At 44.4% G+C, this 27809-nt stretch overlaps 1 protein-coding gene across 2 annotated transcripts in view; it reads right to left on the bottom strand.

Annotated features, from left to right (window-relative positions):
* Positions 1 to 26392, bottom strand: part of rreb1a (ras responsive element binding protein 1a) — a 57436-nt gene extending 31044 nt beyond the window's left edge. The window contains exons 1-2 of one of the 2 annotated variants that reach the window (XM_072679353.1): positions 25982 to 26392; positions 1295 to 1374 (exon numbers count right to left, since the gene is read on the bottom strand). Coding sequence is in view for 1 of the 2 variants with exons in the window: in XM_072679352.1 (XP_072535453.1) it covers positions 25982 to 26021 (40 nt within the window). In the remaining variant the exon portion in view is untranslated. The remainder of the gene's footprint in view (positions 1 to 1294; positions 1375 to 25981) is intronic. The other variant, XM_072679352.1, reaches the window with a different exon arrangement.
* Between the last annotated feature and the right edge of the window lie 1417 nt (positions 26393 to 27809).

Genomic DNA, 27809 nt, shown 5'->3' with positions numbered 1-27809 from the left:
TGAGAAAAGGGCGAGCGTCCGTCTGACTGCAACGTCCCAGGTCTGACGTACAACTACCATCATCACGGATATGGAAGCTGACCTTGGGCGTGTGCAGGGATGGTTCGGCCCTGTTCGGTGACTTTGCAGGGATGGAGTACATGTCTGAGCATGGGGGGAGGGAGGGAATGAGGGAGGGGAGGGGGGCGGGTCCTGAAAGTTAAGTTGAAGTACTGCTTGAGTAACAAGTGGTGACTCAGGAGAAGTTGCTTTAGTCCACTGAAATCACAGGATTTGCTGTAAAAGCAATGAGTCAAAAAGTGTCAAAAGCCATATCATCTCTGTAGTGTAAAAACCTCTTATCCTCAAAGTAGAGCTTCACAGGAGAAGAAGTCAAACACCTTCTTAACTTTCAATGGATGTAAATGTAAAATTCTTCCAGGTGATTTTTAGGCCACTTTTTCCATCAGCGTCTCCGTTCCACAGTCCTATTCCAAAGAAACTACAGTATCCTCGGTTTAGCTGACCAACTACCGGCGAGTGAACGTTTGCTTGACTGACCAGCTGTATCAGATTCAAAGTCTGACCTCAACCAGACCACAGATTTTTTTTTTTTTTTTTTTTTTACATAACCTTGGCTACACTGCGCAGCCTGCAACATCTACACGACCCTGATCAGACAGAGAAATGCGATTTGTCTTGCTTTTCACTTCATTTTAAACAGATTTTAGGGATTATTTTGCTCAAAACTGCCTTAAATTGGTTAAACAATCCTCACGTGTCAGAGCTTCAGCATCACTAAGACAGTCTGCAGCCGGGTTGACCGCGTTAATAACAAAGTAAGCAAATCATAAAGACAACATTTCACTGTTCTCGGTTTCCATCTAATTTCACAAGCCAAAGGAAATGCATGGTCTGTGGCTTAGGCTGAGGACTGGGGAAGCAGGAATGGGGAAGACTGCATGCTCCGTGCGCCGAACAACAGAAAACAGCAAAAGAGGGCAGCAAGCCGAGGCACAGGGGCATGAAATGGAGGACATAAGAGTGGTCACTGATAACTAAAACCATGACTGAAAATGAAGAGGGACGAGAGCTGGCAGGACAACAAAGAATGGGGAGGGGGGAGGAAGGTCAAACTCCAGGGGAAAGTTTCAGGGGAAACTTTGCATGCTTGCCCCAAAAAAAGCAAGTAAAAAAATATATGTAATATACGGGCAACTGGCACAGGCCCTCCATGCTGTGTGTGTGTGTGTGTGTGGAAAGTAAGGATGCGCTGAGGTGGAGAAGGCACAGCCCGGGAAGGAGGTATATTTACCCGTCCTCCAACGAGGCTGTGTTAATCTGGAGCTGGGGCAGGGACGGCCGCACCTTGAGTGTCAGCACCCACGGCTCACACTGCAGGAAGACCACAGACAGGTTTTACTAACACATACACACACACGCACACGTACACACACACGTACACAACAGCCACAAAGGATATCCTGATGACACATTATTTTCCAAGATGCTTGTAAGGAAGAGCAGATGCGCATTTTTGTTCTCAACAAAGCAATAAAGTCACAAAAACAGAGATTCAGAAAAACACGGCTGTAAAACATGATTAGATAAAAACGAGACGGCATGCGATAGAGAAGCACAGACGAAAATCCACTCATCTACTGAAGCTCCGGCTCCATCTTAACAACTGATGAGATATGGGGAGTATTCTCTACGGTACTGACATATGGAACACTAATATACACTGTAAATATACAATGTATCCTCATCTTAAAGGTGGCATAGTAAAAAAATAAATAAATAAATAAATAAAAAAAATAGAGAGCTCAGTACATGAAAGTGACAAACCGTGAACCTCCAACACCGCCGTCTCCACACTGAAAAATACATATAACCAAAGCAGCTAGAAAACAGGCCTCAACCCCATAAATTACGTACACCCACCTCCCTAGCAAAAGTCCTTTTAGCCCCAAATCTAGGGGCACAACTGAATATGTTGGTTCTGATATCTGGTCGGTTTTCTGACAATCCTTGGATGTGCACTGGTAACACTGGAGAGCAGCACATAGCACACAGCCAGCTAGAGCTGGGCGATATGGAAAAAATATATATAAATGGTTGGTAAATTTTATATTGTAAAAAAAAATTAATAAATAAATAAATGAATAAATAAATAAAAAAAAAAATTCTCAATATACAATATTTATCACAATATTTCATCATGTAGACAAATGCACCAACAGCGTAAAAATGTTAAAAACTCCTATGCAAATACTCTCCCATACTGAGTACCGTCATTTTTACTCAAAATGTGCCGATAATATTCCGATAATCAGTGCTCTTCAGGCAGCGACAATTTCCACACACTCATAAAAGCATAGCGTACCACAGCCAGCCAGCCATGATATCCAAAAACGTGCCTCTATGTGAACAAGACAGTAGGGGAGCTTAAAAGCAGCACATGGCGAAGCCATGCTAGGCTAAAAGCTAACTATAGCAGACCAGCTTGCGTATTAAGTCAATAAGTACGGTTTTTGTTACAGTAATAAAATCACAAAAGGAACAGAGGGTTTATAAATGGGCTCGGACATTAAAGCTAAGTCACATACTTGCTATTTATACATCAAAACAACAACAACGTACCTACTGTAATAATAATAAAGGAATTCGACAGCACCTCTGAAGCTAAACGTACTCGAGTCAAATCAGGCTAGACATGCTTGTTTTGCTCTTAAGCAGAACTGTAATGGAAGCTTAAACTCCACTAATTATTATTGTGTAAACTGCACACCCAACCATCATCATCATCACGCTTACCTGAAACCAGGTAGAGCTGTTAAGCAATCACAAATAGACTTGCTTATGTGGTCTCTGGTCCTGGGTGACATACTGTTGTCTATACCATGGGCTTTAACCATGGGCTTTAAAAAGGAGTCCAGGCCTTTTTTTGCACTTTTATCACATTCACAGATAGTAAGAGTGTGTCTTACAGGCTCAGAAAGCACACAAGCACGTCTATTTGGAATTACTTAGCAGCCCGACATAGTTTCGGGCAATTGTGCGAGACCAAGCGCATGTGCTGAGGCTGGGAGGGCACAGCTCAGCCCGCGTTAATCTGGAGCTGGGGCCGGAACGGCTGCACCTCGAGTGTCAGCACCTACAGCTCGCACTGCAGGAAGACCACAGACGGGCATGTGATGCTAATTGGTGGGGTAGTAAGTTTCATAGCTCAGCAAACTTACTTTGGACGCCTGATTGGACACTTTTGTGGCGAAAGTTGATTTGTGACAATAGTCTTCAGGAGTCTTCTGTCGTCTCGTTGGCTAATCAGGGATCTCTACTTTACTACAAAAAGCGCAGTCGGTGATCTTCAGGTGTTGTAGGACCACTGCTTGGTCCACTTAGGCCCAATCCCTGCCTGGATGTGCGAATGTGTGTGTGTGTGTGTGTGTGTGTGTGTGTGTGTGTGTGTGTGTGTGAGAGAGAGAGAAAGAGAGATACAGATGGGTGCAGACAAGGGGGAGGAGAGATTTACAGCTTATCGTCTTTGTGAAGGAGCTTTTGAAAAGACGGGGGAGACAGGGAGACAGTGTGATGGAGAGTATGTGTGTGTGTGTGTGTGTGTCTGTGTGTGTCTGTGTGTGTGTGTGTGTGAGCATGTTTAATGCATGCATGTTGAGGAATGATGAAGAAAAGAAAAGGAAAAAAGTGCCTTGCAAAATAACAGAGCCTGTCATGACATCCAACAGTGAAGAATAGATAGAAGTTGGTGATGGAGAAATTTGGGATGCCAGGAAAGAAGGGAAGTCCAAAGGAGCAAAGGATGGATGAGGCAGGAAAAATGAGGGAGGCGGGGGGTGAGCAAGAGAGAGAGAGAGAGGACAGTGATTATCAGCTTAGTGTCTGGTAAGACTGTCTAATTGAGACACACAGAGGTAGTTATAATGGCTGGGTGGAGGAGACATTTAGGTTGCAAAGGTCTTTAGCCATGCCAGTGTGTGTGTGTGTGTGTGTGTGTGTGTGTGTGTGTGCGCGCGTGTAAGAGAGAGAGAGAGATGCTTGAAACACACCCTGTCTGCGTGTGAGGGGGTGAGTGTCAGATAGGATGGAGGAGTCTGTCGCAGCATCAACACGAAAATCTCTAACCAGGTCAGAAACTCAGCCTGCCACCGATTCAGCCATCAATTCTGCTAATATTCGAGTTGCTTAGCAATTGATTGGTGGTTAATGAAGTGGTCATCATTTCACACACTCAAAAACATGCAGTGTCTGGGGAGCTGGCGGACGATACAGCAAAAATATGGCATCGCAATACTTGAAGACACTTTTACAATACACATTGAGATGTTTTGGCACACAGACTAAATAGAATAGTAGTTATTAAAATAGAAATAAAGTAATCACTGAGTCTAAAGATGATTTATTCAGAATTTGCTGTGCTGCGTTCAGTTCATATTTTTGTAATACAGAGTATATAAGACCCTGAATAGCACCTGGTCTCCAACCTCTAGGGGGCACTCTAGTCAGATCTGGAACAGCGGAAGTGTAATTTCTTTCTCAACATAAACAGGCTTTTGTTGGACAAATCACTTGTTTTGCTACAATAAGTGTCTGGAAATCTTTAAACACATACTTTATTTTTTTTTTTTATTATTATATTACATCATACTTTTTTCATAAACGTGCCAAACAATGTTTTTGGATAGGCAACATTAAACATGAGGTAGAGTTTGATTGGGTCTTGTGTGTCAGTATGTCGAGAGGTTACACTTTAATCAGTGTTTTTTTTAATTAAGTTAAATTTACAGCCTCAGAGTGGACTTTGAAATGCTTTGGCTATAAAAGCAGATGAGATAAGTGCAGATGAAGTGTCAAGGGCAAGTGCTCCACTCTAGTACCTCTCCACCACACAAAGTCGCACGCATACACACACACACACACACACACCGGATCCATTTACCCTGAAATGTACAAAAGACACACACAGCCAGAGCCGGCCTGTGGTCTTCAAGCCTCTGCTCTGACACTGCGCAGAGCAGCAGGTCGCACTCAGGAAGACCCGATAAGAGGACTGGGTTTATTTTTATGAGCCGCTATAACGACTATACAGCAAGGCTGCTATAACTGCAAGAGGTTTGAGGAACTCTGTAGTGCTCATGAATATAGGAAGTCACGGGAGATGCGGAGTTAGGGTGCTGAGATGATGCAAGCCAGTGGTCCGGCTTTTCTGCAGAGACATGGGCTTGTTTTTATAGTGATAGTTCTCCACCTTTTTGGTATAAACATAACTGGATCAGCCATGACAAGTTTGGGGCCTTAGGTTTACTGCAAAAACAGAAGGTTTTATAACATAACCTGAGGCTTATGCTGCTAAACAACTAATGACGGCTTCTATTAAATCACTTAACACTATGAAAACTGCAACGTCTAGATCACACACTTGCCTCAAACCATGTCAGGTCGTTACTCAGGGGTGTAACGAGAGACGTTTCCAGGTCCAATGGCACGTGTCAAGGTCTGGGATATATTATAGGGTACAGTCGGATTTTGAATGCTGGAGAAATGGTCCGGTGTGAAGACCTGACTCAGGTGACTCAGACAAGGATGCACATAGTCATGGGCAGACGAGTCGGGAGGATCTCACACAGCTAGACTTGGAAAATCTTGGGGGCCGAAGGCTCACTGAAGTGCGAGGGCAACGAAAGCAGTCACACATTTGAGTGTGACAAAACTTTTAAAGGTCTTAAAGTACCTCCACTCGATGTAAAAGGTGCTTTACCAATTCAGAGCAGTTTAACATTTGCAGTTGTTGCCAGATCGACCGTTTAACATTTAGTGAATGATTGATTTGAAGACGAGGACGTTGAAGCATCTGCATCTTTTTAAAAACAGTATGACGTAGAGCTGGGAAATATGACGATATTCTAGCACATTGTGATTCATTTTGTTATCATGATACACAAAACTTTTCTGAGCATATTGAGGTTATTTATAGCATATTTTGTTAGGATTTTGCAGGATTCATTACATACAGCGTCATTAGACTTCATCAGTCTTGGTTTTCTCAGTAAAGTTCTGTACTCAGTACTCAGAGCATCTGAATAGCAGTTTTTAAAGAGTCTGCCACTACTGATGTAGTCTGTGCAGCCTGTAGTCTGTGCAGCCTGTAGTCTGTGATTGCATGTATCGGGCTAAATATTTTGAAAATGTCTTTAAATATTGCAATATAGTACTATATCATCCAGTCCTAGTATAACGGTATGAAAAATGGATAATGTCCAAACTAGTGCTAGCACAGCAATTTCTTGTAGGAATCCAGCCATCCATTAGCAGTAGGGATGCACTGTTATGCGGACTATGGTCTGATCTTAATATTTCTGATCTTTTTCTATGTACACGTCTGCAAATACGAGTCCATTTACAGATATTGGGATTAAATATACTTGTATGAGAACAGAAATGTTTACTTTATTTCTGTATTACTTTATTTCTTTATTTCTATTTTTTTTTTATAAAAAGTCTGCTTTTCTGCTTCTAAATATCAGTTTGAAATACTGGTCACATTTAAGCATCTCTCCCAAGATATGATACGGTCATCATCATCCTCCTTAGTTATTAGTGCTTTTCTGTCCGGTTAACTCTGTGTGTGTGTGTGTGTGTGTGTGTGTGTGTGTGTGTGTGTGTGTGTGTGCGCGCACGCACTTGTGCGTGAGTAAAAGAATGCTGCTGTGCTGACTCTGTGCAGGATGACAGGCACAGGCAAGTGCAGGAACCAAAGGCTTTGAGAGTGGTTGGCTCTGCGAGATAGAACAGTTTCTGCCTGCTCTTTCCCATATCGGCCCATAATATCAGCCTCCTACGGTGAGAGGTAACGACAGACACACACACACACACACACACACACACACACACACAAAGTGAAGGACAGAGGGGGGAAAAGAAAAGAAACAAACAAAATAAAAGTGTAAGAGCAAGAAGGGGAGCTGGACCTGGGTTGGACAGCAGAAGAGACAGAGGTGGCGAGCTGTGTTATAATAATCAGAAGAGTTGATGTAGGAGCTGAAAGCTAAGAGTGTGTTAATAATGAATGAGTGTACGCGAGCACAACAGGCAGAGGAGAAAATCTGGGTGAACAAGACAGGCCAGTTTTCTCCTAGGTGGCAGCGAGGGTCGCTCAGGGGTTAAAAAAAAAAAAAAAAAAAAAAAAAAAAAGAGAGGAAAAAAAACTGCCTGCCTGCCTCGGTCACTTTGTACCAACTCCTCAAAACAGCAAGGACAATGTGGAGAGGAAGGAGGAGGGGGCATGGGGCACATACTGCACCTCCCTGAACATCCTTATCAATGCAAACCGTACACTCTGCAAGCCACACACCAACTCTCACTCTCGCCCACGCCCAGGCGCTCTGCAGCAACCTCAGAGAGATGCAGTTATTTTTCTGTCCAGTAAAACTGCTTCATAGATCAATGTAGCTATTGTGAGAGATAGGGACAGAAGAAAAGATTGATATATCGAAGTATTGCGATATTACGATATTGCGATATTGTATCGATTCTCAGAAAGCCGGTATTGATTTTAGTAAATAATTTACATGTAAAGATTTGTGTGGCAGTCTAGTGAACCTTTGGTTTCGTCTCGTTTAAATGCATGGGCTTTAGAGGGGTAAAGTGTCGTCCAGTCCCTGGCTGGAACCAAGTACTATTCGATAGGCCTTATTTTAGCAGTTGTACTTCAGCTGTGAAAGAGCGAACTGACCGCATAGCTCGGAGACTCTGAGATTTCTTGTCTGCAATGCAAAAATCATTTGACGCTAATTGAAGTCATCTGACTGGCCAGTGTGTGGAAACGTGTGGCAAACTCCAGCTGGACTCCTTCAGCTCTTTCTGCAGTCAGCTCTCCTAAGCGGAGAACAGCCGCTGGACTGCAGGAGGTACTCGCCGGCGAGCATTCGTTACGTTCTCCTTTAGAAACAAAGCAATTCCACAGCGCTTCCAGCTCCCAGTTCATCTTCCCACAGATATTACCACAAATTTCAGCCAAGAGCCAAAGAAAGATGGGGGAAAAACAGAGCTCTGACAACATGATGAATGGTAAGGCAGTTGCGTAACTAGCTCATGTCGGCTTTCAAGCTTGACTGTAACATGAAAGAACCTCAAAACCTGGGACGAGGAGAGCAGGTCCTCCTTGAAAGGTGCTTCACCAGTGGCATAGAGCACTAGTCCTCGGGGCCTCCAAAAAGGTCCACAAGTTTTTGCCCCATTCCAGCTCCCAACACTCAGGGATGGAGCAAAACATGTGGGCCATCTGGGGGGCCCTGAGGACTTGGCGTTTCAGGCAGAGCTGCAGGCCGCTCATCCGTTATCGAGTGAGAGAGAAAAGTCAGATTTAGAGAATTTAGAGACCCTAAATAGTCAGGAGTGACCATGTGTGTGGTGACCTTCGCAGTTTTAAAAAGCAATGGTCACCAAGCAATTTCCATGACTTTAGCCTCATTGATTCAGTGAGAAACTAAAAACTGCAAAGATGACCGAGCTCATGGTCAAAAAACTCTAAATTGTGTACATTTCGTTTTACTGATTCTAGTCCGGTCATTATAATTACTCGACTTACTGTACAATATAAGGACATGACCTCAACTGATTGACCTGATTTTCCCATTAACGTGAATGAGCTGGTTGTTAACTTTGTTTAAAAACGGTTGATTTCTTTTACTTGTTTAATTTTTTGATCATAAATATTGTGATAGAATTTTTTAACCATTTTGCCAACCCTTACTTCCAGTGTCTTCCAATGGCAGATGAAGGTTCAATTCTGTAGCTGAACAAACATCAGTAGTCCATCGACAAAACTATGAACACTACATCCTGCTACCTGTGCAACATGATTTGAACGTAAGTCACTCTGGATTTAGGAGCTTCAGCCAGATGCAGAAAATATACAGCTGGTTGTGCTGAAATATCTGCGTTTTAGTAATTTAACCGATTTTGTAACCCAATAGAAATACATGTTCATCCATCAGCATTAGCAAATATGTACATTTACTAAATAATAATAATAATAATAATAATAATAATAAATAATAATAATAATAATAATAATATTAATAATAATAATAATAATAATAATATTTAGTTTTGGTAATATAATAAAATATGCGATCCCCATATGTACCTCCCTGTTTGTAACTATACAGTGACGGTGGTCCCTCATGCTGCCAACACTGCCCAATGTCCATCAAGTGTTCGATGTGTTCGATGGGAGAATAGGTAATTAATTATAGCTAATACACTGGATGCACAAAATAAAAGCTGGTATTATTTTTTTTAGATATATATTTAAGTTAATATTGCTGTATTATTACTGTAAAAATACTTTCCGCACTTTACGACATTTAAGAACTGAGTGCATTCTAATCCATAAACCTGAATGAAACCAAAATAATTGAACATAAATTGTGAAGAATTTTGAGGGAAGCCTCGTAATTATTTTCCAAAAAGCCAGGATTGAATCCATAAGGTTAGATTTACACCCCTAGGGAACAGCCAGTCCAGCTGTGGAGCAGGCCCTGTAGCTTTTAGCTCTTCAGAGGTTAAGAGATAGCACAAACGGATCTGGAAAACCAAGGTCCTTGGCAACACACGACTCAGCTTTCACCCGTCACAGGTGCCAGTGACAGACGCTTTTTCCCCCCCTCCCCTCCTCCGTTTTCCTCCCAGGCGGTGCGTCTTTATTTGGGCCTGAATAGTACGTATGCAGCCTGTGCTTGGCTGGATGCACAGTGGGGCACCAGCAGAGACGCTGACTGGTCATATGAGCTTGATTACTGGAAGAAGAAGCTGCTCATGTTCAGCCTCCTTTCCAGAGCCATGTGAACATGCAGAGGAGTGAAAGAGCGACAGAGCAGCAGTGGTTATGCAGCACAGCACGCAATGCTTCAACAAAGGACGATTTGGAAAACACACACGCCTCACACACACTCACATACACACAGTTACAGGGTGTGAGTTACCAAGCAAGAGCATAGATGCAGACTGTGTGCTGACGGATTGGTGTGCCATTGACAGCTGCCTGGAAAAAAAGCATACACTGTCCACCTCGCACTACAGATGGTGCAAGTGTGTATGTGCGTGTGTGTATTCACCCAGGCTTTCTCACAAGACCATCACTATGCTTCTAGTTCATTAAAACACTGCAGCCGTTGGAGAGTGGGTTTGAACTCTTTCTTAAGAAATGGGCCTAAACACCCAAAGAGAAAGAGGTCGCATTGATGTCAGGCTAAAAGGCCTCCCAGTCAGCCCGAGACACAGCGGTGCTCTTGCGCTGATTAGTTTGTGAGGTGTTAATCACTGGGGTGGGGGTAGGAGGTGGTCTGTGCTCCTAATCCCTCCTCCAACTCATTGATGCAATTCTGATTAGTCCTTCATTTTGCAGGCATGTTGCTGCAGGGAGATTCAGACCTCTCCCTCTGTCTGACCTTTTATATTGCAGAGTTTTTAATAATTTCATGTACAAAATGGAAATAAATAAATACTTTTTTTTAAAGTTTAGGTTTTACCTGTGTCTACGAAAGCGACCAAAGGTATAGCAGTTCCTCCAGGGATTTGCCACGACAAGAATTTACCCTATATCAACCGAACATTGCAGTATTTGCCAGGGCGAGCAATTTGAATGATTAAGCATGTTATGTGCCTTTAAGCCATAGGCTGTGTCCTAAACCACACACTTCTGTGATGTGTGATGTGCTATTAATGTGGTATGTGCATGCTAGTGGTAGCATACTAGTGTGTGATTTTGGACATGGCCGTAGTCTCATCCCCACATGGGCCGCCCACACGGAGACAGAGCATCTGATATCCAAGTTGCTAAGCTAAGACAACCATGGTCACATTAAACTAAGTCCATTTAACGAGAAATAAAAGCAGTTGCACATGGCTGTAAATGAACTGTGTATTTTGTTGTTGTTGTTGTTAAAAAGCATAAAGTTTTCCTTTCAAGTTTTAAACCCCTTAAACCTTTTCAACCCCTAAGCACTGTACTGCTATCATGAGTTACATCACTTTTGTAGGCCCTAAAAGAGAGCCCTGTGGCACGCCACAAATTCTGATAAACTAAACGGCAACCAAATAACTAACAAGAGGTCCTTCAAATGACTTATTAACCAGGGTGGGCAATGGGGGCTGGAGTCCAGCACAGTTTGTTGATTTCCCTGCTCTAACAGGCCTACTAAACCAGCCAATTAACAGGTGAGTTTATCAAAAAAAAATAATAATAAATAAACACTGCAGGAATCTTGCCCTCCAGGACCGGAATAGGCCCACCTCTGGTTTCAAAGGTACACTTAAATGAAAAGGAATAAACCAGGTCACATTTAAAGCAAGCTCAAGAAATATCAGACTTCATCTTTAAATATTTCTAAATGTAAATTATTACTTAATAAATATTGCTACAAAAATATTGCTCTCACAAAAAAAGGCTGCAAAAATCGATATGGCACGGACGCTGCTAGTGTTTTTATATATGTGATGAATGCGTGTCTATTTTTGTAGATAGCAGCACATCATAACAGTGTCAGAAACCACATAAGCAAGTTTGTGAGCAAAAAGCAAAACGTGTGAGGATTTTGCCAAGCAGTTTGCACACTGCTAACTAATGGCCATAAGCTTCCATTAGCTGTTAGCTCCAGTGCACCACACGTCTTGGCTAATCAGCTACAACTAGGGTTAAACTGCCCTTATTTGACCGTTTTTGGCCAAACTGCCTCCTTAAAACTCAACTTAAGTATTTATATATTAAGCTAGCTTCACTTTTACATTGTTTTTAAGCAGGTTTAAGTAAAACTGAGAACATTTGTGAGGCAAGTCCTACCTAACTTTGCTAAATCATCAATGAGGAAGAAAAAAAAGAAAGAAAGAAAAAAAGAAAAATTCCCGGGAAGCAGTCACATGGGAATTCCTCCCTCCCTCTTTTCCCTGCTCTCTCTCCTTCTCTAACCCCCTCCCACCCTCTCTCGCGTTCTCTCCGTCTCTCTCTCTCTCTTTTCCCTGCTCTCTCTTCCTCCCTCTCTCGCGTTCTCTCCGTCTCTCTCTCTCTTTTTCGCTCTCTCTCTCGTGTTCCCTTCCTCCCTCCCTGCCTGCCTCTCTCGTTGTCTCCCTCCCTCCCTCAGCAGCCCCATTCTGGGCGCTTGTATTTATGACAGGGAGGACCGCTGCAGGCCTCGGCCACTCTCTCCTCTGACAGTTGTCTATCCGCGCAACAAATGGCACATTCATTCGCGGGCGGCAGCGACGGCTCCACTCCATAAATCGCGAGTCCACACCGGGGGCTGAGGGCCATGCGCTGAGGGCCATGGGCTGACCTCATCTCCCATCACCCACAGCACGGAGCAGGTCGCGGCCTTGGAGCCAGCAGCATCAGGAACTGGGGCAATGGAATTATCTTTGGGTCCTTTATGAGCAAGCATTGTTTGATGCAGGGCCCCACGGACAGACAACATATGACGGCATTAAATAAAGCTTTATGGCGGCTCTATATAATGTTTTTCTTAGTCATTTGCACAATACCGGCCGGGGATGGGCAGTATGATGGAATATGATTTTTTGGCACTAATGGGGCTTCTAACTCATTTCATCTTCTCAAACCTCGCAAAGGTCATAATATCACATGTTGGCTGTATCGCCCTCCAGTATCCAACCTTTGCAAGGCAGATATTGCAGAAGGCTGCTATATGCAAGTGAGACTTTCTGGTCAATAACAAAAGTACCATGAGCATCCCAACTAATTTGATCATTTCCAGATGAACAGTCTGATCTATGTTCCATGAGTATATTAATGAAACATGATGATTTTATTTATCATTATTGTGATAAATGGAGGCATGTGATTAAGTACATACAGATGTAGAGCAGCACACCTTCAGTGAAAATCATTGTGGGAGGAGTTTCTGCCAGCGGGGTCCAAAATCTGTGTACCTGTGTATTGTGATCGGATATTTTTGCCCAGCAATAATAATTTTAGCCAATCATAATGCAGGATAATTTCTCACCCAGTTCCCTTGTGTAATTGTTATTTTTAAAAAACATTTAAATGTCTTTAAATTAAAAAAATTAAAAAATTAAAAAATTAAAAAAAAAAAAAAAAAAAAAAAAAAAAAAAAAAATATATATATATATATATATATATATATATATATATATATATATATATATATATATATATATATATATATATATATATATATTTGTAAAATTAAGTAAAAAAAAAATAAAAAGGTTTGCTTAACAGCAGCACCAGTTATGCATACCTAGTTTTCCATTGGACAAAACTGCATATAATATACACACAGTAGTTGGTAATGCTCAGACAAAGTCCTTCTAAAGTCAAACTGGGTTGGGGATAATGTTTACCAGAGCTTTACGGCAGTTTCTTGACATTGTTTTGCATATACAATGGAATCTTCTTTGTGATTTACAGCTCGAGAGCAGGTTGTGTGTTCAGGGCATATTGGGGTTTGGTTCAGGTTGGGGCTTGTTGGCTTAACGGGCCTGAAAGCCCTAGCTCCCAACCCCCCCCCTTCTCTCCATCTTTGTCTGCTTTCAGGTGTAAGGAGGCTTTTCGGGTTTTGCCTCACGAAACCGACAGCCACGCCCTAACCTCGCTTCAAAAAGAGATTATCTTAAGCATCTTTAGTCCTTTATTTTCCAAAGATGTGGAGATGCAGCAGTGAGCTCAGCTCAGCGACCAGTATGACTTCACCCAGAGCTAATCTTAGCCCATTACCACAGTGTTTTTCACCACGTCCTGGCCAGTACCCGATGTCTAAAACCAATCAGCAAATGTTCTGGCTCTTTTTCCCATGAGGCTTTTTTTTTTTTTTAATATTCACTCACCTAGTCATCTTTCACACCCTTATTACAACAAGGAGTCATCTGATCCAGCCCTGCCCATTAGTGCAACTGCTACTTTTTAGCAGATGTTAAATCCCCAGAGCCTTTAAGTGGAACCTTTTTTTATGCTTTCTCTGTTTAATGAGCCTCCTGTTGAGGTCCCATTTGATCAGCATCCTACATCCTGCATTCTTTCTGCCAGATTTCATGGATTAAATGCTTCCATTTCTGACCATGCGCAAATTCTAGTTTTGACTAGAATTAGACTAAATATATATATGCATGTCCACAGTGGTAAAAGGCTTGCAACTTTGAATGTAAAGAGACTGCATTGAGAGTTATTCTGGACAGTGATGATATGTAGGGAGAGGACCAATGATGGACAAGCACAGTCTGACTGGTCATGAACCACATATTCCTATATCTGAATACTGTTAGGCCTATAAATCTGTCAAGAGTAGAGCCAGGATGGGTTTCCCTTGCAAAGCTCATGCAAGAGCAACTAAGACACGTGGTGAAAAATGGTGCGTGTAATTATTTTAGCAGACTTGCAGTGACCTCTTCACGTTTTTCCAGCATTAAAATCCTACCCCCTGCACCTTCCAGACAATTAAGGAATGCCCGGGGTAGCTTGTCCTGAGAAGCCATGGTGCCAGCCCTCCGTAGGATCCACCTTGTCTGTTTGGGAGACGAGAGGAAAACCGCTGGAGGGGGGCTCGATGGAGGACTGGGCAAATACGCCTCTTACAGCATGCCATAATGGAGCTCTTTGTGAAACCAAGAAGAATACACCCTTCATCTGGGCTGAGACTGAGACTCTCCCTATGTCCGTCTCTTACACACATACACGCATACTGTGACCACACATGATTTGCGACCGTCGAGACCTTTTTTTTTTCCCCCTCTCCTGAAGAAGAGAGGCACTTGGGCAAGGAGGGGAAAAAGCACAGCGAAGTCACTTGGTGAACAACTACTGTCAGAACAACCGTGATGTTATCTGCAGTTCCAGATGAGTCAAAGCACACACACACACACACACACCTCTCACCATCTAGCACTCACTCCTGCAACCCCCCCTCCACACCTCCCCCATCACCCCCCCCCCCTTTTGGCTCCTGTTCCCATGTTATATGACCTAAACTCCAAAGTGAGGATGGAGGCCAAAGTACAAGGCCATAACATCAGCCAACTGTTGCAGTGGAGCCTCTCACCCACCCACTAGTGAGGAACCACCTCCTGAAGCCAAGGCATGTGACTCCCCATCAGCCAATGAGAGCCTGGGCAGCCAGCTGTTTGCTGTGGCTGTGCGCCTGAGTGACAGCCAGGCCGGCCCTTGCAGCGGGGGTTATCCATCACACCCAGGGGTATGTGGGCATGCTGAACTTTCTCGGCTACACTGAAGCGACTCCCCAGCATCACATCACGTACTCCGCTTTCCCCTCCTCCGGCTGAAATAAGAGTCACATTGTTTTTTCCCCCCTCCGCTCCACAGTCGCTGTGCTGGTCTCTCCCTCACTGTCTCCCTCTCTCTCTCCCTCACTCTCTGCATAGGCCCCTGCCTGAGGACATGCTCCTACAAGGGAGTAATTCATCTGGAATAGGGGGGGGGGGTGGAGGCTCTGGAACTTCAGAGAGAATTTGGAGGCTGAGAGTGTTAAAGGGACGTGCCTATTTATTTATTATTTTTTAAGGTGCTAATGCACACTATTCCTAGCATCAGGCTGCAAATGTCCCAGGACAGCCGGCCTGTGTTTCACTGATCCTTGCAATATCCTGACGTTAAATCAACAGCATGTGCATCTACGTCTGCAAAACACACACTTTTTCATCCAGTTCTAAAGTATACCATTGTCAGTTGTTCAGTTAGCACTCAATGAAGAGCAAGACAGTTTACAACACACGAGAGACTATTAAGAGTAGAGCACAAAAGCAGAATCAGTGGATTGCGCTGTTCACTCTGGTCCTCCCAGCATTCTTTTGAGTGCCTTTAATTAGCTGTTAACTACATCCGAAGGACGGCAGCGACAGCCAAAAATGTGAAACAACAATTGATACTAACATGAAAGAATGTATGCGAGAGATCGCTGAATGAGGAACATCAAGATCTCTGTCGTCCAGCATCGCACAAGTCAAGGGGGGGTTGCTCATGACAAACCGGTCCCCTTTGTAATCCCATGGCACTCCGCGGAGGCGTTAGGGCAGTAGCATTTCGACTGTGGGACTGTAAAGGCCTCATTTCCATCTGTATGGGCCTCCTCAATGTTTGCCAACAGGGTTATAAAGAGAGTCCCATCAGATGTTAGCCAGTACCAGCCTGGGTACAGATTGGTGGGTAGGTTCCAGCTCTCTATACCATGAGGCACTAAGAGGATGAAAAGGGTTAAAAGTCCTGCAGGAAAGGAAAGGTCGTCATGTCCGAATGACGTCGACAAGTGTGAGGTAGTGAAGTGTCAAATGAGAAGTCATGGTGTTTAATGAACAGGTGTCCCTTGTTCACTTCTGGGTTGGTGAGATGTTTCAACAACATGATCATTACAGCTGGAGAGCGAGATCCAAAAGAATGAGGGGAAAAAAAAAAAAAAAAAAAAGAAAAAAAAAAATCCACCTCATCCAGGCTACAGAAAATTCCTTTCCTGACCATTCCCTGCTTTAGAAGAACTGAGGCCTTCTGCGTACCACCATTCATTAGCCTGCTTCCCAACTGCAATTGTCTTAATGTAGCACAGTGCTTATCATAATTATGAAAACCTGAAACAACATCCAGAGTCCACCATTTCCTGTTCTGCGGAAGTCTGAAAGGGTTGCAAGTCTTGTGGGATAGGCCATTTCCTCACCGAGGGATGAAACGAACAGAGGAAAACCCAAACCTACAAACCCACGTGTCGGTTCTAAACTCCTTACAAACAACTGAGATCTATTCTCAACGTAGATCATGTTTACATCATCAACACAGACTTATCAGGACCCCTCCCTGAGGCCTTGGCGTGTTGGCATTCAGGATGCTGGGGCTAACTAAGAGCAGGAGAGGCTCAGTGACCTTGCTAAAACTTGCTAAAAACATAATAGCAGCAATAAGCGGAAGCAATCTAGATAGAGTATGAACGCACCATACATCAGTGAACAATGTATGTGGTCGGATTCAGGGGTCATGTTTGCAGAAATGTTAATTACTTTCATTTACATTTTAGACCCGAAGGGTGCAAAACAGGAAGGCCTTAAGCATATGGATGAACCTCGTTAGCTTTTGGATGTAATAGATATATTTAGAGATGTTTCGCCAATTAAAAGGAACGTTCCAAGATTCACAGCAATGGAAATGTACATTATGTTGTTTAGGTGTGTAGTAGATCAGTGGATTATGCATTATGAGGATGAAGCCAGTAAGCAATTTTACCATCAATGGATAACTATGCGGTATATTTTGGGTCTAATAAGCACTCCTGTATTTATTCGAGTCTAAGGATAGTTAAAAATAATAATAATTGGTTTTAAATAGTTTAATTTAGCTGCTGAGGTCACTCTTGCAAAGACCCTTGGCCTAGCTTCCTCCTTATGAGCCAATCAACAGCCTGGTTATCTCGTCCTTCTCTGGTGAGCTTTATTATTGCCTTTGCTCCATTTTTTTTTTTTTCAGGTGCTCGGTACCAAAGTTCACAAGTCTGACTTACTGGTTAATGATAACACTCATTTGAAGGAGTGCTCCAGTACCTTGATGCTGAGGATGCAGGGCAAAGTTTGTTGAAGACAGGCAGGCATGGTTACTAACTGATTTCCTGGTGACTAAGGCACAGTAGTTACGGTTCATCCCTTCTCTAATCTAGACAGCAGGCACAGGCAAGTCGGACCGTATTGCGCTTGCCTGTGCTGTTTGTTTTCATCCACATCGTGAAGTGCAAGTGCAGCATGTGAACGCTCAGCGGCTGCGAAAACAAGACTTATTTCTTTATTCTTCTTGCGAGTAACCTACCAAATTAAAGAGCATGCAGGGAAAGTATTTGTGCAAGGTGTGGCGTGGGGACCTGGGCTTGCACGGTTGAATAAGGTGGGCCTCTCTCCGACAAGTTAGTGTGCATGCCTGGTATGAAATAGGTGTTGAAGGTGGGCAGGGTTTCTGGTGGTTCATTGTGTGCTTGAATCCTGATGGGAGAGGCCAGGTTTCAGGTGGGAGAAAGAGTCCAGATCACTCCCTTTTGTGTCGCCTTGCTCAGGGGCGCGGCAGCAAAGCCTGGCCCATTGACTCCTTCACTCCCATGGGAGGTCGGCAGTGTACCATTAACCCCAGTCCAGCGGACCAGGCGCGTCTTTACCTTTTTACCTGCCCCCGCATAACCACAATCCAAATTTAGGCCAGAACACGCACTCTACAAATAGCCCAGTCCCCACCCCGACCTCTACACCAGCGCTGGCTCCGTCCCTGTATGGCGCATTTATTTTGGAAACAGTACTGAGTGTATCAGCATCCACCATCTTTTCAAACGTTGATGCACCAACACATGAGGGAGGGTTTCTCAGCCGGTTGGTCGTACGGACATGGCTTGCAGCACATCATCCATTCAAACCGGACTGAGTAGGATGTTGTTTCAGCAGAGCTGCGAGTGTGGCTTGGGTGTGGCGTCCAGATAACAGTCATTCCCTGCCTATCATTCAGCCACTGGCTTCATACTTGTGAGGTTAGACCGACACATATTTAAGCAAGACAAACTGAACTGGAAATCCCTGTCTCTCCCTTCAGCAGAGAACTTGTCTTGCCATTTGAACACGAGCCTGAAAATGCTACAACTTTTTTTTTCTTCTTCTTTTTCTCAAATCTGTCCAAAAGCCTGCGGCATGATATCTCATCAGAAATTCTTGCAGCCTACTTTTGGACAATTCACAAAAAAACGTATCTGACAGCTCCTTGTCTTCTCAAATCATTCAGCGAGGCCTTGCTGAAACGGAAAAAAGTGCAACTGGAGTTTCAGAGTCTCGAGTTGCTCAGTCCCCTCCCCATCACCCCCACAACACCATTCTTCCACGTCTCCTCTAAGCCTCCACCTCCATTCCAGGTCACCCCACCCTTACCATCCCTTCCCCCCAACGCAATAGCAGCAGCAACTGCTTGGGGATGCTCTCAGGTAAAAGCCATTTGTTTGCCAGAGAAGCTGCGAGAAGGTGCGTGGCCAACTTCTTTACAAGCCAAAGGAGCAGCCAGACTAGGGACATGAGCTCGCGTCTCCGTGGAGACGAGGTGTGTCCCGTGTTTGCAGAACAAACAATGGTACCTTTTCAGCCCAGTGTGAGGGGGGAAGCAGGACATTGTGTATGTGGGTGTGCATGGTGCAAGTATGGTGCAGTTTGATTGAAAAGGCAACACCACAAAAGGGGCTACAACAAGACCATGGGGTTACCGCAACAGGGTAGACCCGAAGACCACCCTCATAATTACACGTTTTTCAAAGCAGAACGCAGCCACAAACAGCCTGGTCAAGGTGCCGTCAACATGTCACATCAGCTGAAAGGCATGCCAGGATAACATCCTCTCCCAGCATGCAGCGCAGTTCTCAGGTAGGGTGTCATTAGGGCAGCTCAAGCTCATCCTCCTGGGCTATATTTGTCGTCTGGGCCGAGTGACGGCACGGCACGACGGACGAAAGCCGACAGACGCAGGCGGCCTGCTGCCTCGCTTTCGATTAGCGGCCCGCTGCGAGAAGTCCAGATTAGCACTGTTTACACAAAGGCACTCAGCAGCTCCTCTGCCTGTCTTCAAAAGTGGCAGATGTGGAAAATACGCCGTACCACCCTGGGGTAAACCTAAAATACGCAGCCCTGCCGGGCTGGAGAAGCAGTAGGGCTTTCCTTTGGCTTGCTTGTGGGATTTTCAAAACCCTAGAGAAGTCTAAAAAGACAGGAAGGAATGAAAAATCTGTCCAAATAGACTAAGTCTCTATTCTACAGCATAGCTATTAAACTTTGATTGTGGTTACAGCAATCTGGCTGTAAAGAGATACAGTCAATTTAACTGAGTAGCATTTGCATTCTCTTCCCTTTACTCTGGCAGAAACTGGTTGGACGATGCTGTTGCCTGCCACTTTTTTTCCCCCTCTGTCTCTCTACTCCTCTCTTCTTCCCTCCCTCTTTCACTCACTCGCCCTCCCTCGCTCGCTCCGTTCCACTGAGCAACAAGTGCTGCCTGGGAGTACCACCCCTCCCCCCCGTCCTCCACCCCCCCCTCCTCTTTCTAACCTCCAGAAGCTATCGCAAATCCTCAGCCTGCACACAACTGCCAGCTGACAAAACTGTTTAGTCAGCAAGAAAGCCAGGCAGGGAGGGAGAGCCATGGGCTCAAGAGAAGAGAGAGCGGGAGCGAGGGAGTGTTTGTGAGAGAGAGAGAGAGAGAGAGAGAGAGAGAGAGGGAGAGCGAGTGCGCGAGAGAGACAGAAAGAGGAGGCAGCAAAAGAGGCCGTCTTTATTGCAGTCTCCATTTAGCCCCTCTCTCGCTCTTCCATCAGTCTCGACATTACGTTAACCCTTTCCAACCCTCTGGTTGAAGTTTAGGAAGACAGCAGAGAAGGAAAACAGGTTTTGTGATTAGCCAATCAGAATCAGAAGATGAACACGGCAACTCAAGACAAAGCCTTAAGCTGTTGTCGAGGTTGTCCAACTCCTGGAGAGGAGAAGAGTAGAGGGCCAGTCACTTTAACGCCATTGTTCTTACACTTCCTCCATCACTTCCCTGTCCTTCCACCTCAGAGAAGAAGCAGTTTCGCTTCCTGTCAGGCCTCCTGTCGTCTCCTCCTCGCTCGGATTGGCCCACATTTTTCTTTACTTTTCGCTTTCTTTGTCTTTGTTCTCTCCTTTCCTTTCCTCTCCTCCAGCACGGCATTCTTTCACATCAGCGACGCGGCCGTCGAGTTAGACTTTGAACCCACAGTAAATACGCGCTTTATTTGCCGGTTGGAGCTGAAAGGGGGAGGGGGAGGTGTAGGGAAGGTGATAGAGTTGGGACTCAGGAACAGGGTGCTGGAGGTGAGCCTGACTGACACGTAGGCTTTTGTGACCAGGTCGACAAAAACCAAGCTGATGTGCTCATCCCGATGGCTCATCAGTCTGGTGACGGCTGAGCAACAGATGATTAGGTCACTGCGGTAATGAAAGGCTTTCTCCATACAGTTCCTAAAAACAAGACGTTTCACACATCCAATCACTGCAGCAAATTATTCAGAGATAAATGCAAAAGCTTATAAAGCCTGAAGGTCACCATGTTTTATCCTTAAAACAATTTTAACCAAAGAACTCTTCTCTTAACCTGAGCATCTAGAAGCAGATCATCATGCTCAAACTTTACAAACACTCGATACCTCACACAGACGGAATACACATGGCACGATACCAATACTGCTCAATACTGAGATGTCATGTCTAAAAGTAACCCCTCTAGAAAGCATACTCGAGTCCTCCTGACGTCAAGTGAGCATCAAGAAGGTGCCTCACCGTTTAAGTAAACCACGTTTCTCCACAAAGGTCCTGTGGCACGAGCATGTCCAAACAGGCTAGGTATTGGCTTTTCTACACTTTTCACAAACAGTAGCCTACCCTACACACTACAGGCTGCATGTAAGAGCAGTACTACATGTTATCACAGCCAAAGATAGACCAAAGTTCTGCACTAGGATTCCATAGAGGACATTAGTGAGATTCTACCAGGTACAGCTTCTATTCAATCTTATCTCCAAAACACACACAGTAAACAAAAGAATCACAGACTCACAGAAAGGCAAAAAAACTCAAATCTGCAACACTGACACTGGCACCATTTACTTCACCACTAAGAGTGTGGACCACAAGTAGCCATAAGAGGCTACCACAAATATAGCCATTGCCAGAATGTCTGCGACCAGCACTATTCCTGTGAGGACCTCCAGACGGTCCTGCACCGTTGTATTTTTTTTTAAGCAGCTTCCATTCACACCAGTTGAACCACATCTACACAAATTAATCCACACACCCTTTTCCTAGAGAATTCCTAGAGAAAGCACATTATGCAAACACAATGCAATCCACTACTTTACTCTTTGTCTCTGTGCTTAGTGGGGTTCTCACATTTCAGACCACTGTCTTTATATTGGTCCAATATAAATGAACTGATTAGAGTTCGCGAAAAGGGTTGATGGACTAGACCGACTACATTAATTGACTGCGGATTTTGCGAAAGTGAATAAACAGTCTGAACAGGGTTAGCCTTTTTAAGACTGGACAAATTAGGCTGAAATAAGAACTAAATGCACAAATGAACATGGATGTTTTATACCAGAAGCAAAGAACAACCTCATCAACAATAGCTAAATACTAAGCTAAATACTTAATTTGGGTTATTCCCCAAATCCATCCTACGTTCTTCCACCACAGACACACGTTCACTCCCTGCCTCCGCTCCACACCCTCACTCAGATGGAATATAATCTTATCTAAAAAAGGCAAGATAAATTTAGCCCGAGAGCCAAAGGGCCAGCCCATCAATACCCTAGGGGAACACACAGCCCTTTGCATCAGGAGGAAAGAAACTACGACTCCTTTAATGACATTCTTTAGCACATCCACCATTCTGATGCATTTCTGAGAACTTATCATGGCCCACCTGTTGGCTTATTTCAGTCAGATGTTCTCTTCACAATCCAATAAAACAATAAACTGCCCATCTTCAACAAAATGTGTAAACACCACAGGCGGATCAATGCAATATGACACCCAGCAATTATTCTGATGCCTTAAGAACAGGGTGGTCATGTAGCTCGGGCACTTGGAGAATGTATTTTATTGAATTAAGGCATGCTAATGGCACTTCCCTGGACAGTTCCCATGGAGTCCCATGGGAGAGCGCAGTGTTCTTAATTAGCTTATCTAAGCCCTAAGGAGATATTTCTTTAAGAGCTCACACGATCCATCTCAGAATGCCGGGGACTAGCCTAATTTAACCATGACGAATATTAGGCATGCACAGCAATATCAGAATCGTATAAGCATCAGCAGATAACTGCTTAAACTACAGCTATAAGCCAAGGAGAACTCGAGAGGAGCAGATGGGTCCTGGTGGGACTGGACTTCTACTCTAGAAGTCTGCATTTTGTTCAGTTTCAATTAAGATGAATGAAGCTCTCACACAAAAAGTAACATGAACTGAATAAGCAATCCAAACCATCCTTAGAAGAACTACCTTAACACTAAAAAGGCCTTCAGAGATCAGGGCTGGATATTGAGTCTATAGATGCTTACATGTATCCTCCACTACATCAGCGTCAGTAAAAATCATTTACTGGTCCATTCACATAGAAATACCCCCAAAAACACAATGTTACACTCAAGGTTATGCTCATGGTCACATGTTGAGGCTGTAGTTTGAAATCACATCTTGCTTCAGTTTTGTCTGAAGAACTGGAATTGGGTCTTCTAACCACAATCATCCATCACAACCTCCATCTAAAGCATGAAATTTGGCTTGGTGAAGCTACACCCTTGCAAGCTGCCCGACTGTCAGGTTAACAGTTACATGCACCAATTGACAAGGCTATTAAGACAAAGACCAGCCAAGTAGCGTAACACTGCAAAACCCACAAAAGAGCTCTGGTCCTGAAACTCTGTTCAGATGCAAATGCAATTGACAACTGACACTTGGCTAAGCAGGCCCACTTTTCTCATCACTCCAGCAGCTTGGTCAATCAAGCTGCATCATCCTGGCTGGGGGGTGCATGCCCATTCTCACAAGGGACTGTAAACTTAGTTTTTTCCCCTTTACATTTGTAAGTTCATCAGTCATCTCACTGCATTTGTGGTTCAGAGCCAACAAACGTCAACAAAAGTCTCCCTTATCCAACCACTGGCCCTATCCTCCATATTGTTCATCTCAGTAGAAACCTGCGATTTGTATATTTTGTCAACAGACATCACAATGGAGTCGGCCACATCCAGCCTAGGCTTGCATACCCAAACACAGTTAACGATCAAAACGGGGAACGAGCAGCTGCGAGGAGAAACCAAAAGCGCTTCATTTTGCCTTGTGTTGGACGAAAACAACTGGGCTTTAATAACAACAAACTCAACTGTCTAGTCTGTTTTAGCAGTATATCGGAGGTCACAGGCATGGCAAACAACTGCAATCAAATGCACGATGCTTTATATCAAGGCTAGGGCCTGTTTTTTTTTTTATTGTTTTTTTTATGAGTCTTTCTTTCTTTCCGCTAATCACAGGACCTTTTCTACAACACAGAAGCTGCACAACATCCTCTTACACCAGTCACTTCAGTTCAAGCGGCATGCCCTCACTTGATCATAGCTGTGGGGCCCCCGGAGTGGACATGTGCAGGGCGCTCCTCTTCGAAACGCCCTTTTGACATTGTGTTCAGCGAAAATGGCAGCACTTTGCATAAGAATGTGTATCTTTGCAGCACTGTAAGCCCACTATCTCACTACAGATGCCCTATCAAGGAGTGTTTACTTTTTATTCACAGGCCCATTAAGGCTTAATCTCAATCTTGGCACGTTTGTTTTTGGTTGACTACCACAAGAAGAGGCACCCTGACTTCTAGCATCTCTGTGGGGGTGAGAGAGACCGAGAGACAGAGGCAGAGAGAGGAAGAGAGAGAGAGAGAGTGGCGTTGCGCAAACTCAGTGCGAGAGCACGGCTGCAGGCCCTGCTCGTCTACAGTGTTGAATTTCGTAATGGAATGCGAACTGCTCATCCGGATCTGTCCTCCCTGCCTCCTCCTCCTCCTCCTCCTCCTCCTCCTCCCAAATGGCCAAAGAGGAGACCGGTTGGCCGTAGAGAACATCCCTATTTAAACCTGGGCTGCTTCCAGACACTCAAACTCAACTAACAAACTAACTTAGCTTGCTAGCTAACACACAAACTCCACAAATGAACCTAAACCCTTTTCAGATAGACTTATTTTTTTAACCACTTGGTTATTTTTAAACCAAATAAACAAAAACAAACAAACAAACAAAACTCGAAGTGCGCGTGAGGGCCGGAAACGGCAGCAGAAAATGCCTAGCAACCATTATGGAAGCAGCTCAGCTCGGCTCGGCTCGCCTGCCGTTGCCCCCCCTCGCCTCGCCTCGCCTCACCTCCTCCCCAACGCTCCCATCAGTCGCTAACTTCGCTAGCTAGCTAGTGCGCGTTAATCGGAGTTTAATTAACGTTTAACTAAGAAAAACCTGGTAAATAACATCGTAGAAATGTTTAGAAATACGGTACAGAAACGTAAGCGTCGATAAACACCGGAGCATCAACTTTAACGAGCCGTTAAAGGTGACCAACCGCCTCGCTAGTCTTCCCTTCTCATTACAGTCTAACTATTACCGGCTACAGTGTAAACACCCCCGCGCCAGGTACCGAGGCCAAACCCGCAGCTGGGGCATCGTTAAGTTTGCTAGCTAGCTAAATTGTAGCTCGCTAAACATCCTAAAGTAACGCGTTTGGCTTCTGACTTCTCAACTTTGAAGGGTTTTAATCGTCGACCAGGTTATATATATATAATATAATATAATATATATATATATATATATATATATATATATATAGACGACCCATGTCCACAAAGCTGCCCCGATCAAAGTGCACGGCAAGGGGGAACCAGACCGAGCAAGTCATGGATGCTCCGCTCAGCGCAACACACACACACACACACATATATATATACACACACACACACACACACACACAGCTAACACACTCTTAACTTCTTCAAAACATCTAGATAACCTCGCCGCACAAACGTTAAACAAGGTCTCAAAGTTGATCAAAAGGCGAAGCAAGCAAGCTGAAGCCCCTCCGAGCTCAAAGCTGGAGGTGCTACAAAGAAGCGTGTGAAGGATGTGAGGAGAAGCACATTCCCCAGGTTTGTAGGTTTGAGCTCTCGGGGATGAGCATCAGGTCCTCGCAGCGAAACTAGGAAACGACTGGGAAGAGAGAGAGAGAGAGAGGGGAGAGAGGGGGGCGACACGCGTACTCTTCTCATAGTCTGAGCAGCTCTGAAACTGCCGCCCGCGACGGGAGGTTCGACTCAAACCCCAAAAAACATCACTTGGAGGCACCAGAGAGGATGAAGGGGAGAAGATAAGAGTTAGGAAGTACGAAGGCACAACTTACGCTTCACTTTGTTGGGGTTGGGCTGCTTTCGCCGAGACATGATGATGATGGTGGTGGTGGTGGTGGTGGTGATGATGATGAAGATGGAGGTGGTGAAGTGATGAGTTGAGGAGGAATGGAAAAGGATAAAAAAAAAAAAAAAGAAGAAGCAGTAAAGTTGTTCCGGAGAGGAATCAAAATGGCGTTTCCTGAAGATGTGCAAAGTTCGTCAACTTGCTTGTTTCTCCTCCTCTCGGTGAATTCCTCTACAGGAGGAGGATGAGACGTGTCATGGAGGAGATGAAAGTCCTTACTTCGTTGTTTTCGTCCCTCCTCGGTGTGTTCCCCAAAGCGTTGCTCTCTCTCTCTCGCCTCTTCCCCTCTCTCTCTATGTCTCTCTCTCCTCTCTCTCTCTCTAACCGTGATCAGTAAGTCTGCGGCGCATCACGTGTGTTGCTCTCTCGCCCTCTCTCTCTCTCTCTCTCTCTCTCTCTCTCGCTAGTCTCCAAGGGGACGTGTGTGTTCCTGAGGCTGTGGCCAAGCAGCACGGCAAGCATCTCAACACGACTGCACTGTAAAGCTCACCAAAAGGGAGCACAAGTTCCCTCAGAGCTTCGCCACGACTCTGCAGAAGTTCTCATCATGCCTATTTTCCATTCGTTAGGGTTTCCCAGTCAAATGAGGACCACAGGGATACGCCTGGGAGAAAAGAAGGAAGCTCGTTGAGCAAAAGCAAAAAAAAAAAAAAAAGCTACCGAGCAACAGGCGGTCGCTGGTGTAGACTTGTGGCGGCGAAACACGACGATGTTCGTCGCACAAACCAATTCAGAACCGCAAAAAAACGAGTTTTACTACTTTCCCCGACTTTCTGCTGTCGTCGCTGGGTGCAACTGGCTCTCAAATTTCCACGAGTCGTGAGCCCGTGATACTGCAGACCCCTCCCCAGCTGCTCATCAACCAGGCTGAAGCTGCCGGAGCCAGCCTGCCTCCCTCCCCCACTCCAACTGCTGCACTGGCCACTCTGACTACCTGAGCCTGTAGGACCATCAGCGTGGCCGATTAGCCCACCAAACCGCTTCTCGGGCCATTTTAGCTTTTGAGCCTGCTTACAAAAACCAATATGAGGTTTTCGACTTTCCCTAAGAATGAGATTCCCAAAGCTTGTTGGGAAGACAAAAGCCGAGCACACTTTTCTGTGTACTAATCTGTGTTTACACAGGCTGGGGTAGGCTATTCATCAGTGGTCGAATTAGCTGACTTTGTAAAGTAGGCCATTGGAGCTTATTTTACTCACTTTTGAGGATTATTTAGTGGGAAGTGGTTTTGTGTGGAATCACAACAACGCAAGAACTGTTTAGATGCCTAAATGGTTCCGAAACACTCCAAAAAAAAGTTAATATAACTTAATATAATTCTATGGGGTTCTGTAGGAAAGATGGTGGTTCTATATAGAACCAAGTCAAGTAATATAGCTATTCAAAATCGTAAAAAATTCGTAACCTGGTTATTTTCGTTTTTATACACTCTTAAAAAAGTTCTTTAGTGGTTCTAAGTATATGGAACTATAACAAATCAAAGAACGATTAGGAAACATAAGAGAATCGTTCTCCAATAAACTTAATATAATTCTGTGGGGTTCTGTAGGAAAGGTGTTGGTTCTATATAGAACCAAGTCAAGTAATATAGCTATTTGAAGGCTTAAATGATACGTAATGTTGTGCATACACTCTTAAAAAAGTTCTGTAGGGGTTCTGTAGGAAAGGCAGGGGGTCTACATAGAACCATGTCAAGTAAAATAGCTATTCAAAATCTTAAAAAATTCGTAACTTGGTTATTTTCGTTTTTATAC

This window comes from Salminus brasiliensis, chromosome 5, assembly GCF_030463535.1.
Source record: "Salminus brasiliensis chromosome 5, fSalBra1.hap2, whole genome shotgun sequence".
Classification (NCBI taxonomy): Eukaryota; Metazoa; Chordata; class Actinopteri; order Characiformes; family Bryconidae; genus Salminus; species Salminus brasiliensis.
The sequence above is the reverse complement of the archived record's forward strand: the minus strand, read 5'-3'. Positions and strand labels throughout refer to the sequence as shown.